Below are 16,833 nucleotides of genomic sequence, written 5' to 3'. Positions count from 1 at the left end.
TGCGCTGAACAGTTCACTGCTGGCCAGCAAGTTCCACCTGAGCAAAGGAGAGCCTCAGGGGGAAGAGCCCCTTCCTCCGGCCACACAGGAAGACATTCCACACTGCAGCGATCTGCCACAGTACCAAGGGTTCTTGGAAAAGTAAGGAGGAAGGCAACTACCATTTGTGGGAGGACCACCACATGCCACGCATGCTAGTTAGATATAAAGCTTGAGACAGGAGTTTCCAGACTGCTAGTTCTATACTCCTTCTCGTAGACATGCTATCTATTCTTCAGGGTTACTGAATCAAAGGCACGCAGAATGTTTCCTTGCAGAAAGCAGCAATGAGAACAGGGTACTTAAGAGCTCTTTGTGCGACAGCAACAATACTGTTCGTAAAAGGTCAAATGGAAATCATTTCCAAACCGATGCGCATTCTTACTTTACATTCTCCCAAGAGCCGGTTCCGCTCATCTAGCTTCCTCTGCAGGTCCGCCTGCAAGAAGAAAACAAAGAATTAACGGGCACAGAGATACTGTCTGCCAACCCCAGTAGGAAACCAGCTATGTAGTAACCGGAGTCGATGTTGGCTGCTAGAGTATAGAGCACAGAGAGGGCCCGGCTACGGTGCAAACACAGGCTGCCCTCCGGCTGCCCTCCATTTCTTTAGCAAGATAACCCAACGGTCGCACCACAGTTTGCCTCTGTCTCAGTGTCCCCAAAGTTGAAGGGCTCGAGGCCAGTGTGGTACGGGCTTTCAGCCACAAGCAGAGATGACTCTAATAGGAAGTGAAACTAACTGAAGACACGGAGGGAGGGCATCTCAGAAATAAGCTAAGAGAGAACAGGATGGCAGGTCTAACAGGACTTCATGTACCCTACTTTGCTACTGGGGCTCAATGAGATCCGAGTTCATTCCTTTAGCTCACATTCTGGTTGTGCAGCTCATCTTTGTCCATGTCTGCCCTCAGCAGTTCTTGTTTGAGCTGCAGAACAGATGTGTCCTGTTGAGTCAACCTCTGCTGCAAGGCATCCTGGGGAAAAAAGCACACTCATTACTATGGTCCCAATTAATCAATCAGCAAGTTTTATCACTACAAGTTTTAAACCCCTTACCATGTATCCAGCATTAGTTCTGGCAAACCGGGAGACAAAAAGAGTATGAGGTCTTGCTATAAGGAGATGAGCAGGAATTCTTCTGCCCCCTTCCAGGATGCTAGCAGCTAAAGGAAAGTCCTATCCATTGTCCTACCTAGCGGACTGAAACCTGACTTTTCCTCCACCTAGTACTCGCCCCTACCCTCCACTGCATTCCTGGCAGCATGACGCCAGAGAGGGAGTCAGGGATCTGATCTAGATTCAGATTACAAGTCTACCGCGTACCTTCACAACAGTGACCATGGACAATGCTCTCTCCTTCCTCCCACCATGGCTTTCCCATCTGTATCTTGGGCATATAAATATTGAATCTAGATGAACTCTTTTTCTTTCTCCTTCTCTGCCAAATCCCCATCTCCTAGAGGGTTGGGCCCTATTGCTGCCTCCTACCCCGTTCATACAGAATCCCCGGAATCACTCCCACTCTGCTCCCACTGCCTTCCAATGCCTAGTCCGGACCAGGATTGGGATTATATTTCCATGCTCAGAACTCTTCTTGGGGGATGCCTGGGTGGCTCAGTCAGTTAAGCGTCTGCTTTCAGCTCAGGTCATGATCTCAGGGTCCTGGAATCAAGTCCCACACTGGGCTCCTTGCTCAACAGGAAGCCTGCTTCTCCCTCTGCCTTCTACTCCCCCTGCTTGTGCACTCTCTCTCTCTGACAAATAAATAAATAAAATATTAAAAAAAAAAAGAACTCTTCTTGGACTGATGGTTTCTTTTTCCAGTGTCCTCCGATCTTACCAGCTCTAGGGTCTCTTTCTCTCAGCTTTGACCCTCTTGGTTCCTACCATCCCTAAGAAATGTGGGTTGTACACACTTAAAAGGGTCAGCTGGAACACATTTCTCCAACCGTGGTGACCTCAAATGGAACTCATGGACTGCAGCTGCACTCTGCCGTGTATTCGCCCTGACTTTTCTCTCTTTACAGACTGCAAAGAAACAGTGTGGGCTCCGGAGAATGTGAGGGTCCATTCTTAAGTACGCTGTCAGCCAAAGGTCATCCAAGATGCCCTTGGCATCAGCAGTTCAGAGGACTTTTCCCAAAGTGTTAGTAAATTTGCATGGGAAAAAAGGCACTTTTGTGGTTAATAATTCCAAACTTTTTTTAGGCCAACCTTTTTATGGAAGACTTTCTCAGGTCCTTTAGTATGGTGCTATTCACTGGCACTCTTCCAGGGCCTTTCTCAAGCTTATCTGAGCACAGAACACTTTGTTTCCTGAAGTATCTCAAAGAATGAAGGCTATGAAATATACTCGGACTCTGAAAAAGGCTGCTGAGCTGCCCCCCAGTCTAGCCCATGAATGGGAGTGTGGGGAAGAGGGGAAGAGCAGCAGCTTAAGAACATCCTTTCACACTTCTAGGTGTTTATTCAACAGACACATTCCCACTTGGGTGAAACAACATATATTCAAGGCCGTTAGCTACCATCACTGTTTGTATTAGCAAAAGACTGGAAATAACCTAAAAGTCCACAATAGGAACTGATTACATTATCATATAAACATACACTGGTATACAATGCAGCCATAAGAAAAAGATCTAGAAAGGTCTCTATGAACTGAAATAGAATCATCTCCAATATACGCTACTAAGTGGGGAAAGGGGAACGTGTCAAGCTATATGTATAGTATATTATTATTTGGGGAAAAAATCATATACATCCATATTTTTTGATAACTGATAAGTTATCTTCGGGAAAGAGAACTAGGTGACTGGGTGGCAGGGGCTGGGGCGGGACACGGCTGGAAGACAGACTTTTCAAGGACTATCTTTTTATACCTTCTTCGCTTCAAGCCATTTAATATTATTAACTACTCAAAAACTAAGTAAATTACAATGTTTAAGAGGACATTCTTCTATAGAACTGAGGAAAACTGTAAAAACTGATTGTTTTTACATATAAAAACTCCCAGGTGGCACAGAGGGAAGGGACAGTGCCATGAGTCGTAACCACCAGAAATAAGCCTCAGCAAAACAGGTATTTTCCTCAACAGGTCTCACTTCCCATCCACAAAGCCCTTTCTAGTATCACGCGTCCTGTTCAAGACCCTCACAGACATATACAAGCCCACAGACCCAACTCTCCTCCTTCCACCCACGCTCAACACTGGACAGCTTTACCGGGTAGAATTTGTTTATTTAAAAGGTTAAACTGCTTCCTTTTTACCTTTATCCCCTGCAAGTTTCTGGCTTCTTGTTTACATTTCAGCAGCTCCTTCTGCAAACCAAATATAGTTAGATCAGATGGTAGCATCTGGGTTGTTTCAGAAGCATTACCTCATTCTGTCAGTAAGAACACAAAACTCAGATAACCATTCCATGAAAAAATCATTAACCCTCTCCTGAGGCAAAAAGCAGGTCTGGTCCAGTAAACAGTAAAGGCTGTCTCACAGAGACAAGAACGAGACCCATCCCATTTTCCCTGTGCTACCCAGGCCCAAATGCAGAAGAGCCTTGCCAAGAAAGAAGATACCACACATTCGCAGACTCTCGTTCCTACATTTAGCACTCTTCACTGACAGGAAAACCTAATCATGATAATCTAAGTCTCCCTTACTGAAACACACAATCGTATCTTAATATGCCTACCCCCAGGGTCATTTGTTCAGCAAAGGGTTAGAGTACTTTGGATTCTCCAAGTAAACCAAACAAAAACACATTTAGCCCAATTATGAAATACTAATTATCCAACCCTTACAATAGATTAAATATACGTACATAATTGTCACTAGGAAAAATTTTAGGAGAGGAACACCCATACCCCAGACCCTGCTCTCTTCTTTTCCTATTGAATCACATCAAGAGTTTGGAATTAACATATCTAAAATGGGGAATTCTTAACATGGGCTCCACAGATGGACTACAAAGTAATCTATTAAAAATTCAAGTCAGTGAGTGTGTCTGCACACACTTGCGCATATTCCTGGAGAGAGCGCTAATGGCTTTAGTCATATACCTATGACTCCCGAAAAGTTAAAACCCACTGAACTGAAAGCGTTCTGGTTAGAAGTCACTATAAAAGACCATACTGGACTACAGTTAACAACACTGTGTTGTGTATTTGAAAGTTGATAGGATAGTAAATGTTAAAAGTTCTCATTAAAAGAAAAAAATGTGTAACTATGTGTGCTAACTAGACTTATAATGGTGCTCATTTCATAATATACACATATATAAAATCAATATGTTGTACACCTGAAACTAATGTATTATAAATTATTAAAAAATTATTTTAAAAATAAAAGGACCATGGGGGGGCATCTTGTGGCTCCCTCAGTTAAGTGTTGCCTTTGGCCCTTCCGCAGGCTCCCTGCTCAGTGGGGAGTCTGCTTCTCCCTCTCTGCCTGCCCCTCCCCCACCTCATGCTCTCACTCAAAAACTTGTGTTCTCTTTCAAATGAATACATTTTTAAAAATTAAAAAAAAAGAAAAACAAGACCGTACTGATATCAGACCCATTTTTAATTAAAAAAGAAAAATTATGAAACATTTAAAACATAAAGAGAGGTAGAACCAATGACACAGATACCTATTACTCACCACCAAGACTGAAAAGACATTACCTTTTTGCCATATTCAGGACATGTCCCTCTCTTTCAATTAAAGACAGAAAACAGACACAGCCAAAGTCCCAAGTCTGCACCCCTCCCCCATACCCATCACTGTTCCGACGCTGGTGTGTGATATTCCCATAATTTCTTTCAAAGGGACAAAGGCCCACGTTCTGACATACCTTTAGGTCTTGATTCTCCTCCATACTCTGATCCAGACGACTTTGGATTATAATCTAAATATAAGACACAAAGAGATGGCTATGCAGCTATGCCGTGAAATTCAGAGGCCATTCATTCAACAGAAATTAATGAGCACCTTTTCGATGCCAGCCTTGTACTGTGAATACAGAGAAGACCAGAGGGCAGCTCCTCGCCTCTGGCGGAAGGGCACACACAGGGCAGCAGGGAAGGGACTGTGGATGAAGCTCAGACATGTGTGTGTGTTCTGGGTACAGGGGGTCGGAGAAAAAGCAAAGGGATGATAAAATGAAGTTTGCCTTGGAAGTAAATTATTGTTGTTTTAGAAAGTGAATTAGAGGAGGACAGGAGGGGAATCAGGAAAACCAGCAGGAAGGCTGCTAGCGTACTGGATGGAGGCCTGAGTGAAGGCTGTGAGAATGGAGAGAAGTGGTTGGAAATATTTAAAGAGTGAACGGACAGAGCTGGGTGACCTGCTGGACAGAGAAGGAAGGGCCAGAAGGATTCAAGGATGATATTCAGCTTTGGGTATCTGGGTGGGTGGATAGCCATCAGAACCAGAATTCGAAGGCACAAGTAGTTTTGGTGGTGGGGAGAGAAAAGCTGTTTAATTTAGGACTCAGTGACGTGAGATGCGTCTGGGACACGTAAGTGGAGATGAGCAGCAGGTGGTGACACGCGGCACACTCCGTAGAGGGAGCCGAGCTAGAAGTCAATATTTGAGAAGCAACACCTGAGTAGGTGGGAAGTGAATGACGCCTCGGAGGCAGGTAATACTGCCCTGGTGAATGGGTAAGACAGCAGAGGGCCCCGAGGGGAACTCTGAGGAGCACTGGCATTGAAGGCATCAGCAGAAAAAGAGATGCTTCAAAGGGAACCTGAAGGTAAACTCCAGGAGGGTGGGGTCTTAGGTCTGATTGTCATCACCGTGTCTCCAGTACCTTGAAACTGTGCCCAGCATGGAGTCAGCACTCAGTAACCATGTGTTGATGAGGGAGCGAGGGAGGGAGGGAGGGAGGGAGGGAGGGAGGATGGAAGAAGGTAGTCAAAAATACATGAGGAAAACCAGGAGAAATGGAGTCAGGGAAGAGAGCATTTCAAGAAGATGAGGACAACAGAATCAACAGCTAAAAGCAAATCAAACACAGAAACCAGATTATCTGCTGTCCAGTCACAAAGGCAGGAACTCACCAGTTGTTCCTCAGGATTGACTCCCGGTTCACAGAGGGCCAAGGGCCTCTCCTGTTCATCTTCGGGTAAGGATCCGTTGAGCAGTAAGGCCTGAATAACCACAGAAACAGAAAGAAACCTGACTCCCATCAGAAGACTGAGGCCGGAGGTGACCTTGGTAAGCTTATCCTAAACTGAAATCACAACTGAGCTTCCTATCGAAATCTCCTTGGTAATTTCTGGTCTTTAGATACCTCCGATTTTTCACCTTGGGCTCTCGGGAGTTCCTTTTGTGGGGCCCATGCTTAGGACCCTTTCCTCTCTCTGGATGCACCTGAATCCTCCACTCTGAGGCTCCTTGCCCCAGTTGCTCAAACTGAATTCTACCAACTGGAAAGTGAACTAAACGCAGTAAGCATTATCCTTCCTTAGAAAAGGTTATTATAATGAATTATTTAAGTTATGTTTAGGGGCACCTGGCTGGCTCAGTCTGTAGAGCATGCAACTCTTGATCTCAGGGCCCCATGTATTCAAGCCCCATGTTAGGTGTAGAGATTACTAAAAAAAAATTTTTTTTTAAATCTTTAAAAAAATACATTTAGAGCCCTGACTTGGGTTTGTTGGATTTTTGTTTGTTTTAATAACTCTGAATTTTTACTCCCTAGGGCAACCTGTATAGAACAAGAAGGAAAACCTATTTACAGAGAGATGCCCTCCTGCACGTCCACTCCCCACACCAGGCTTTGCTTTCATTAGAATATGGAAGGGAGGCACATTTACCCTGGACTAAGGAAGCTCAAACCCTAGGGACCCTCACATGCGCTGATGGTCCCAAAGCCCTGATCTAATATTGAACACTTGGCCCTTGAACGATGCGGGTTTGAACTGCATGGGTCCGCTGATATGAAGTTTTTTTTTTTTTTTTAACAAAATACAGTACAGTACAGTACTGCAAATATATTTTCTCCTCCTTATGATTTTAACGTTTGCTATTCTCTAGCTTACTCTAAGAGCACGGTATGTAATATATATAACAATTAAAACAGCTGTTAATCAACTGTTTATGTTATCAATAAAGCTTATGGTCAACAGTAGGCTCTTAGTAGTTAAGTTTTAGGGGAGTCAAAAGTTACACATAGGTGATCGACTCTGCAGGGGGTTGGTGTCCCCAGCCACCCCCCACCACAAGTTGTTCAAAGACCAACTGTACTCATAACCTGTAATCTTATGCTTAAAGAAGGCCCCCCAAACTGTATTCTCTAACACTCACAAAACTTGGAACCTGCTCATGCAGGTAGGTATTACGAGACCTAGCAGCTCAGTGAAAGATTGAAGAGTGCGCCCCCATTTCATATTTCAATTGTCTCAATTCAATCAAGAGTTACAGAGGTTAAATCCTGTTTCAAGAAATATAACACAAATTACATCATAAATGCTGGTATATAAAAACTGTTTAAAATCCAGCCACTGCTTGGTCTACCAAGCACTAATAATAAGATATTGGTAAATCAAACGAATTTGACTATCCCATGGAGTGTGGCAAGAGGTGTAAGACAAGTGTAAGAGGCCACAGGGAGCTAAGGGAGAGTAACATCACAGAAACACTGTTAGTGGCGAAGTGCTGAGCGGGCTCTAACTGAGGCATACGATTAAGTCAGAAATCCTGGACATGGCTTAGCACGCAACTTGCTCATCACTGAAAGAGTTCAGAAGCCCCGTGGATGCTGTGAGCCCCACTGTATTCTATAATGGAAGAATTCTCATTGTGATCATGTGGCTGTGAATTAAAACAACTCTGTCTGCAGGGAATATTAGGGTGCTGACTTTCTGCCTGTCAAATCTCTTCTTTTTCTGCCTAATCTGCCATCGGATTTCTCCCAGACTGAAAAATGCAAACCAAACCAAAAGCCAAATTGATGGATATCTATGTTCGTATAATGCAAATCATCCTGGGAAAGCCCTGGTTGGGTGTCATCCCAAAGTTAGCACACATTAATTAAACCAGTCCTTAATGGAGTGGCAGATAAGAGATCTCAAAGGCAGACATTTAAAAAATAACAAAGCCAATGGGGAAAAATCAACAACTCTCCTTGGGAATATTAGGCAGCACACATTCCTCCAGCCCTTCTCAGCTCCTGGGGCAGACATTATGCAAACTGTTTCTCCACAGCACCAATCTCCTTTTTTCTTTCAGAATGCTTTGTGTCCCCACCCTGTTGCTGGCTGGCTGGGAGCTCGCCCTCCACCGCCTGCCGGCTGCCAGAGCCACTCACAGAATGTGGGCTTTGTTTACGGATCCATAAATATTTGACAATTCAGAAGCAGTGCAGTTCCCAGCACAAACAGAAAGGAATATTCCTAGGCAATTTCAGGGTCATCAGCACACTACAAGGGCTCCCCCCAAACAGGGACAGACACACAACGACAGAGGATGGGGGGGGTCATTCAGGGTAGGAACTAAGTCAAGTGGGTCTGTTGGCCTCAGGGGGAGAGTTGCGGAGCTGGCACGAAGGTATAGAAATGACTGAAGGCTTTGTTGCTTGAGGAAAACCTCTGTTACCTGATCATTACGGCTTGGCAGCCTCTTGCAAACGCATTAGGAGGGAGCTAAATCCCTCAGCTAGACTCAAATGGAGACCAGCCGCATTACTGGCTCTTGTACTCTTCCTGCGAGAGAATTCCCGGGGACACATTCCCGATTGTGTGCAGTGCCAATCTCTGGCGAAGCCCCACAACTTCAGGTCTGCAGCTGCGGACAGGGAGAGACCCGCAGCTGCGGACAGAGAGAGACCCGCCTACAAGCAAAGAGCCAGAAAAGGGTTTGGTAGGGGTCCATAATGGCTCCCGGGCTTGCAGAAATCCCGACAGCTGTGCTGCCCACGAGAGTCCGCAGGGTCCATGTAGGAGTACTCGCACATAACGAATTTTCTGCTCTTGGAGTACTACTCAGTCTAAACTCCCCATTCCACTCTGACCTCATAGGAACCTGAATCAGTTTATTTTCAACTGATACTCGTGACTTAAAAATAATCATGGACCGGTGCACCGAGGATAAAGCACACGGGAAAGAGCTACCTGCAAGCCTGATATCATTTTCTTCGCTTCCTCCATTTCTTTTTCTAAATGTTCTTGTTGTTCCAACAGCTGTTCTTCCCATGAGGTCTCCAGAGAGGTCCCGGGGCTGCCTGGTCGCCAGTCGCGGGAAAACGGAGAGTCTGTCTCCTCTACAAAATGAAAGGAGGGAGTACAGTTCATGTTGAAGACGACAGTTTCCAGCAGAAAGCGTTCACAGTCCCCTGCGTTCACGGGTTCAGGTCACCTGCCTTGTGAACCTGTCCGCACGGCGCAAACTGGACGCTCCACCAGGGGGCGCTGTGAGACATGAAGAACTGGCTATGAACTCACACTCTCGGTTGGGGGAAAAGGATCATCTGCAGAACCTTTAAGAAGCAACAAGATTCCGTCCTGGGGAGTCTGGGTATGGGACACATAGACCCTACTCTTAAGTCTCCGGAGCTGGCGTCCCCGAAGCTGGATTCTACTAGGTACAAAGAGAGGAGCTGCCAGTTGCAATGAAAACCAAATTCTTGTTGGTTGCTGCGGAGCTTTGAAGGGGAGCCTTCGAGTTAATATTCCTTTGACCCTTCCATCATACCGAAGCCCCTTCACATAGGACCCTGTGTGCGTCACACAGGAAACAAACTAGCGAGAGCACACGTGCACACACTATTCAATCTCGCTCCCTGGTTTCGTTTTATTTTCCTACGTTTATGGTCTCTTTGCTCTGGTTTCCTTGTCTATTTTATCCCATCTAATTGTGTGCACGGCCGTTAAAAAGGCATTATGGAATACAGAAGGGTATAAACTCCCTGAGTAAGCGTCTTCATTCATAAGCCTGAATGCAGTAAGGATAATTCCTCTGGGTTGCTGTGAAGATTGAACGAGGTAACTCATGTGCAGGGCTCCGTGGTGCCTGACCCAGTGCATTCACTCAGCAAATGCTCTTCCTCCCCACGGTCCCAAGAGTTTCTGAATCAGTAATGTGACTGACTCTTTGGTGCTAATTCCAGGACTAGAGGCAAGAATTTAAGTCGTTTTTCTTCTGAGGGCTTCAGTTTCATTACAACCCTTAGAGATGAATAAAACTCTATTGAAATCACATGCTTTGCTTCTTCTATGCTTCCCTGTAAGTTTACATAAGAAAAAGGAGAGCAACTGAAATAGAAGAAGTCTAAACAAAGGGAACCCTTTGTGTTCCTTTTTGTGGCCGCCACACCAAAAGCCTGATGTAGTCCTGCCCTTTATATTCTCACAGACATCTCAGCTCATACTATATATTCCTGGTTCAATTTAAGTCAAGGACGTATTCAAATTATTTCTATAACAGAGGAATAATAAAAACTGTTTACTTGAGTAAGGCTTTTGGATTGCCCCAAAGTCATTTCCTAATTCGTAGGCAGCTGGCAGAGGAATGGCCCATCTACGCTGCTGTAAGATTTTTGACAGCTACGACATCAGAAGTGACATTCTGCAAGAGGGTGACCACATTCATTGGCTCAAAGGCATCAGAACCCCCTAGAGCTGACCCAGCATGCACAGACTATGGAGAGGGAGAAGGCCAGGGAGTTTATAGGTAGTCAGGACCCCAAACACTTCAAGATGAGGGCTGTTCCTTGAGCCAACCCAGGCACGCTGACAGATAGTACCTGTTCTGTTCTCTATTCCTTCAGAGGGAATAATCACGAAATCTGCCTTCTCCTCCGACTGGGTTATAATGGATTCGCTCTTTGCACTGTGGATAGGACTAGGTGAAGTCAGGCTGTGATGGAAGGAACAGGAAGAGAAACAATTATTATGAACAGTTGTTTATTGTTTTAAAGATTTATTTCTTTATTGGGGGGGGCAGAGGGAGAGGGAAAGAGAGTCTCGAGTAGACTCCGCACTTGGTGCGGAGCTCGATCTCATGACCCTGAGATCACGACCTGAGCCGAAACCAAGAGTTGGATGCTTAACCAACTGCGCCACCCAGGTGCCCCTGAACAGTTGTTTAGAAGCCAACTGTCATAATTCATCCCAGAGACATGTTCTTATTCATCTTAACTCTACTGCCTAACGTGGTCCCCAGCCCACAGCATGAACAAACATCTGTTGAATGAGCACAGGATGAACTTACCGAATGAACGAAATGAATGCTAAATAAGCGAATAACCCAGGCTTTGGAAGTCTTTTCCATGGCAAGACTGCCTCAAAGCCTGATTCACAAAGAAGAGATTCACCAGAAGGATGGGTAAGCTACCATCTTAAAGAACTCCAAGTTTTGTTTTGTTTGTTTGCTCTTTTTTTTACTTACCACCACCACCTGCACCACCACCATCCCTGGGCCCAGATTCAAAGACTGATATAGTGTGAGTCTTAGTAGCTTTGGGAGCTGGAAGGAAAATCTACTCCCAGACACGAGCATCAGCAGCAGAGTAACACGGCAGATCAGCTCTGGGCTGATCTCAAAAAAGGGGATAATGCTGAGGGTGAGTCACAGTGAGAAGCTGCTGAGACTGTGGACGGTGCCAGGCTGGGCAAAGGGGCAGTGATACATCAACAAGGACAGGACATGACAAGGAAAGTGGGACTCCGAAGAAAAAGGGGGAAAGACCTGCTAGGGAGAGGGAAAGGTTTACTTGATTGTACCATCGAAGAGTTATTCAGATACCTGCTATATTATTTGCAAATTACTATCAGAAAGCTCTCAACAGTTCTTAAGTTCTGATACAACTATTAGCCTTGAGGGAACCACCGTGATTTTCAGGGAAGATGAATGTTAAAGCTGCAGCACAACACCAAATCTGCAAGACAAGATGAAACTGTGAGGCTGATGTTTCCATCTGACTGGGGAAAGGAACCTGAAGGGCCTTTTTTCTTTGCGCTGCACCTTGAGAACATCAGCTCTGAAACGATCTCAGGGGCTGTGGGGTCTCCAGGCCCTGCCCCCTCTCACAAATTCTTTCCAAATCCATCACCCAGACAACAGTGAAAGTGTCTAGGACTCACTGACCCACTTAATGTGCCCCTGAAGTCCCCCAGGCTAATCCTCACAGCCTCGATCAGGAGTTAACATTTTGTTTTCCTAGAAACCAGGAAAAACAAGAGCTGAGCACAAGTGGTTGTAGTCAAGAGATTTCAAAACCTCGAGAGCAGCCTGAGGACTAGTGTCTCATCCTCGTTGTCCCAAGTTTAAGGGCTTTGGTGGGAATGACCTCAACCAGTAATGCATTCTCATCCTTATTAGAACCTTAGAAAACAATTTACAGATTTTTTGATTCAAGTTAAGGAAAGTCGCTTAACCCTATCTATAGATCTATAACCTGAGCAGACAAGGGGTAGAAAGATGGCGAGGAGAGGTATTTAGAAAAGGTAATTGCTTATCCATCTTTCATCACTGAGGCAATCTGACTTCCAGGCCAACATGAACTAACTGCTGGGAAAGCATTAGTGTAAAGGCACTTTGTCATTATAAGGAGAATAGATTTATGACGATTCAGGCCTCTGCATTTGCCTTTCTACAGAAATGAGGAACCACTTGCAGAAAGAGGCCTCCTGTATCAGCTGCTCTTCTTTGAGAAATGATAAAATGACACTTCCTTAGCTGACAAGGTGCTATGGTTGACACGTTCCACTGCCTGCATTTGGCTGGACCACAGTGGGTATGTGTGAGACGCAGGGGGTGGGGGTGGGGGTGGGAAGAGGAGTGTGAACCTAGGATGCTGGAAAACTGCTTGCCTAAAAGCAGAGACGCATGCTCAGCTCCACCTTCCCCCTCTGAAGTGAGTTGTCTCCCATATAAGGGCAGAAGGAGGCGGATGTCTGCATATCCAACCCCACTGGGGGAGTGGCAGAGCCGCCAAAGGAAAACAACATTTCTCTTTCTTGAATTTGAGGCTGCCAGTGTGTGAGGCCACAGAGAGGTAAGACCATGAAACTAGGCGGCCAAGTCAAAAGATGAAGGACCTGAGGAAGAAAAATCCTGAGGCACATGTCGGAGCAGCAATCTTGCAGCAACCCCAAGAAGCTTGGAGATGAGGATGGTGCATTCAGTCTTCTGCTTCAGGTCACAGAAAAGTGTTTTAATGCTAATTAATTACATGGCTTAGGCTCTTCCTGATGAGCTCGAAACCCCTATTTTGTAAACAAGTAATGCCCCACCTGCCATCATAATCCCCTCAAATCAGGGAACTGATTACAAACAAGGTGTGACTGATATGTTTCTTAATTCCCACAAGTCTAACATCTCTCCAATCTTAGCATCAAATGATCCCCCAGCAAAGTCCAAATCAGAGTAAAGTCATTTTTTTTTTAATGGGTAATGGGTGATAAGAAAGAGCCCGGTTTACTCCTGAAGTGCCCTCCCACAGCAGAGACAGGACAAGGAAAAGGGCCACTCCTCCCTCCCCTATGCTGGCTCCAGTTTCCTAAACCCACTGTATTTTGTAGTGATAATCCCAGACCCGCAGCCTGTCCTTCCCAGTATAGCGCCCCTACCCATCCCGGTGCGTCTCTGGCTAAGAGCATCCTTCAGCCCCGGCCCAGCTTCCGCCCATGCCCCCCACCTCCAAAGCCTAAGTGGCTTCTGCTCACCATTTGACTTGCGTCCCTCCCATGGTCCCCCTCCTGGCTCCGGCTTCAGCGAGCCTGCTTCCCCGGGTGAAGCGGGAGGCTGGGAGTCACGGCGCTCCCGAATTCGGGCATGTCTCCCCACGCTGGGGCCCGCAGAACCACTCCACAGGCAGGCCGGCTATCAGAGCCGCTGGCCCCGACCGCGGTAGAGAGTCGGAAAGGCAGAGAGGCGGACGTCTCGGCCCCGGGGACCGGGATGCTCCCGGGACTGAGGCGCGCGGTCCCCGCCGCTCAGACGCTGCAGCAGCCCAGCCTGGGCGGAAGCCGCCTCCCCTCTTAGGCTGCGGGTCCCTGGCAGCAGCATCGCGGCGTCCGCGCGGCTCCGGGCGTGCCCCTGGGCGCGGGCATCTCACCCCATAGCTGGCTCGGGGCAGCGCTGCCCGCGACTCCCGCTGCGCGGTCGGGTCCCGGAGGCGAGCGTGCGGGCGTCCCCGGCTCCGCGCCGCCTCCCGCTTCTCCCGCCCCTCCCCTCGCCGCCCCCGCTTCCAGGCTGTCAGCGCGGCGGGCAGCGCGGGGCTCGGACCCAGCACGGGCGGGGCGGGCGGGGCGGGCGGGGGGGGGCGAGCGGGAGCCCAGCGCTGGGCAGGGGCGGGGCCGCGGACGCCGAGGCCCGAGGAGGGGTGGGCACCCCGGGGCTGGAAACGCCCTTTCTGCACTGACCCCTCCCTTCGCGGCCACGGAGGTCGGGTCCGGTGTCACCTGGCTCCTCGCCGGAGGGGGAGCCTGGCCGGGTGGAGACTCAGGGTCGCTCCCGGAAACCCGCCGAACGTCGATCTCCTCCCACCTTCCCCCAGGCGTTGCATGTGTTCTTGTTTCCCAACTAAGGATCATTTTGCGTGGACACAGGAGGAGGCCGGCCCGAGGTCTACGGAGCAACAGGCGGCCCTGGCTCTGCCGGGGTGTCTCTCGAGGAGCGGGATGGGGGGGGCACCTTTCCCATCTTCTAAGCCACTCCCCGTTCACCATCACATCGCGGGGTCTCCCGGCCTTCATGGGTCACTGAGCCATGAGGTGGCCTCCCCCTGAGGAAGGGGGAGAGCGGACAGAATGTTCCAGAGCCTGCTGGGTCCCGGGAGCTCACTGACCCAGCATCCCAAAGATGTAAGTGAGAGGTCAGCTTAGAAGACAATGACAAAAAAGCAGGAAGGAGCGACAGACAGGGGAATGCGACTTATTACCTGACTCCTCTCCCAGAAAAACTGTCACTGTCTGCCCGCCCCCCGCCCCCGCAGCCCGATTTCCAGGGCGTCCCTAATTCACATTGTGTCACAGCCCCTGCCCCAGTCTGAGTTCTCCTGCCAGAAAGGAAGGAAGCAGGTGTTCTCAGGAAGAAATCCAGACTTCTCTCCTCTGGCTCGCTCTGGCTTGCTCTGGCTTGCTCTGGCGCTCGCGCTCTCTCTCTCTCTCTCTGGCTCTCTCTCACTCTGGCTTTCTCTCACTCTAACTCTGGCAGGCACAAAAAAGTGAAAGGCCTGTAGCCATGCAGGAAGCAATAGATCTCATTATACAATGAAATGTCCTTTGATTCTGTACCAAGTGATAGTCTAAGCGGCAAGCAAGGAAGAAATGGCTTAGATTCTCATTACTAGCACACCTATTGTTCAATGGGTACAGGGTTTCCTTCTGGGGTGATGAAAATGTCTTTGAACTGGATAGAGGACATGGTCACACAACATTATGAAGATACTAAATGCCACTGAATGGTACACTTTAAAATTAGTGTCTAATTTTATGTTATGTGAATTTTATAAATAAAAAAGCAATCTACTAAATGTAAAAATTAAAGTTGAGCAAGGTTATCGGTATATTAAAACGCTGGGAAGAATTCCATGTGACTGCAATAAATTTAAGAAATGGTCTATCAATCTAAGATGGAATTTCATGTGGAAAAGAAACAGGAAGAAAGAAAATTAATGCACTTAAGATACATGTAAGACAACAATTAGGCTTAACTAGAACAGACTAAGCAGGGTTGGGGTAGGAGAGAAAAGGTCGTAAGAGCATAAATTAAAAATGATTCAGCAACGAAACGGAGTTGGTAAATAAGCTGACATGATCAGGGGATATATTTTTAGGAGCATGATTTACATGAGCCAGGAAGGTAGTCTTTTTCTGCCACTACACTTGGCATCCATCAGGCTTTTATTAGAGCAGTGTGTCCTGTTTTGGTCTTTGCACTTGGCTCTGAGAGCTAGAGATGGCCTTTCTGCTAGAGTCACAAACAGCGTAGCCCACTCCAATGCATAGTAACCTGCCACAATTCCTAGCCCTGTAAATGAAAGTTGGAAACATCCTAATGCTCTCAGACAACTCTGCTCCGTTTTTTCTCTTGTTACGTGCTTGATACAACCTTCTCAGGCCACACTTAGCGTTCAGCGCAGGCGCCACGGCAGAACCATGGAACTGGCTGTCAGAAATGCTGGCGGCTGAGACGCCAATATCTGAACCAGGGGCTGGGCCCTCACGGCTCCCAGTCACGCCCCCGTGTGGACAGAGCTGGGCACCGACCCTCAGGCTCCACACAAACCTTCCTTGTGTGGGGTAACTTCCCCACACCCCACCCCCCTTACCTTCCTGCCAGCACAACCTCAAAGCAGTGCTGAAGACGACCCTTTCAAGTCAAACATAAACTGAGATAAAGAGAAAAGAGCGAGGAGCCTTACTGCCTGTCGTATTGCTACTTGAAGCTGAAAACTCTGAGACGTCCCCCCAAGAATTCCACTTCGAACCAGGACGGTCGTGCTAAGGAGCTGGAGTTACCTGGAGCAGCCGGACTCAGACGGAGACCTCTGCCGCCCTTCGTACTGCTGCACCAGGGCCCGCACGCTCCAGTATGGATTCTCGATCTCCTCATCCACGCTGTTGTTCCTAAAGTCGGAGGGCACCAGCAAAGGAGAGGGTGTCAGTCCTTCAGCTCAGGTCAACTCAACAAGAACTGAGAGATGGCCACTCTCAGAGCGCTGAGGAAAGAAAGAGGAGTGAGGCCAAGCCCCTGCCTTAAAGACACTGGACACCCAGCAGGGAAGACAGACTTAAACACAACCAATTCCACTAGTCTCTGCAACACCCAGGGTCCTGCTCTCTCCCAACAGACATACAACC

General features: G+C 47.6%; 1 protein-coding gene across 10 annotated transcripts in view; it reads right to left on the bottom strand.

The window, feature by feature from the left end:
- The window catches only part of DIXDC1 (DIX domain containing 1), a 68,165-nt gene that overhangs the window by 14,217 nt on the left and 37,115 nt on the right, over positions 1 to 16,833 (bottom strand). For 9 of the 10 annotated variants that reach the window (XM_044386661.3, XM_048217223.2, XM_044386664.3 and 6 more), the window contains 8 exons: positions 16,492 to 16,599; positions 10,770 to 10,882; positions 9,139 to 9,287; positions 6,085 to 6,174; positions 4,875 to 4,928; positions 3,310 to 3,360; positions 912 to 1,016; positions 425 to 478 (listed from right to left, as the gene is read on the bottom strand). In XM_044386661.3, coding sequence (XP_044242596.1) covers positions 425 to 478; positions 912 to 1,016; positions 3,310 to 3,360; positions 4,875 to 4,928; positions 6,085 to 6,174; positions 9,139 to 9,287; positions 10,770 to 10,882; positions 16,492 to 16,599 — 724 coding nt within the window. Of the gene's footprint in view, positions 1 to 424; positions 479 to 911; positions 1,017 to 3,309; positions 3,361 to 4,874; positions 4,929 to 6,084; positions 6,175 to 9,138; positions 9,288 to 10,769; positions 10,883 to 13,692; positions 14,240 to 16,491; positions 16,600 to 16,833 lie in introns of those variants that run through there. The other variant, XM_026505769.4, reaches the window with a different exon arrangement.

This window comes from Ursus arctos, unplaced genomic scaffold (genome assembly GCF_023065955.2).
Source record: "Ursus arctos isolate Adak ecotype North America unplaced genomic scaffold, UrsArc2.0 scaffold_22, whole genome shotgun sequence".
Taxonomy (NCBI): domain Eukaryota; kingdom Metazoa; phylum Chordata; class Mammalia; order Carnivora; family Ursidae; genus Ursus; species Ursus arctos.
This window is presented reverse-complemented; position numbering and strand designations above follow the sequence as displayed.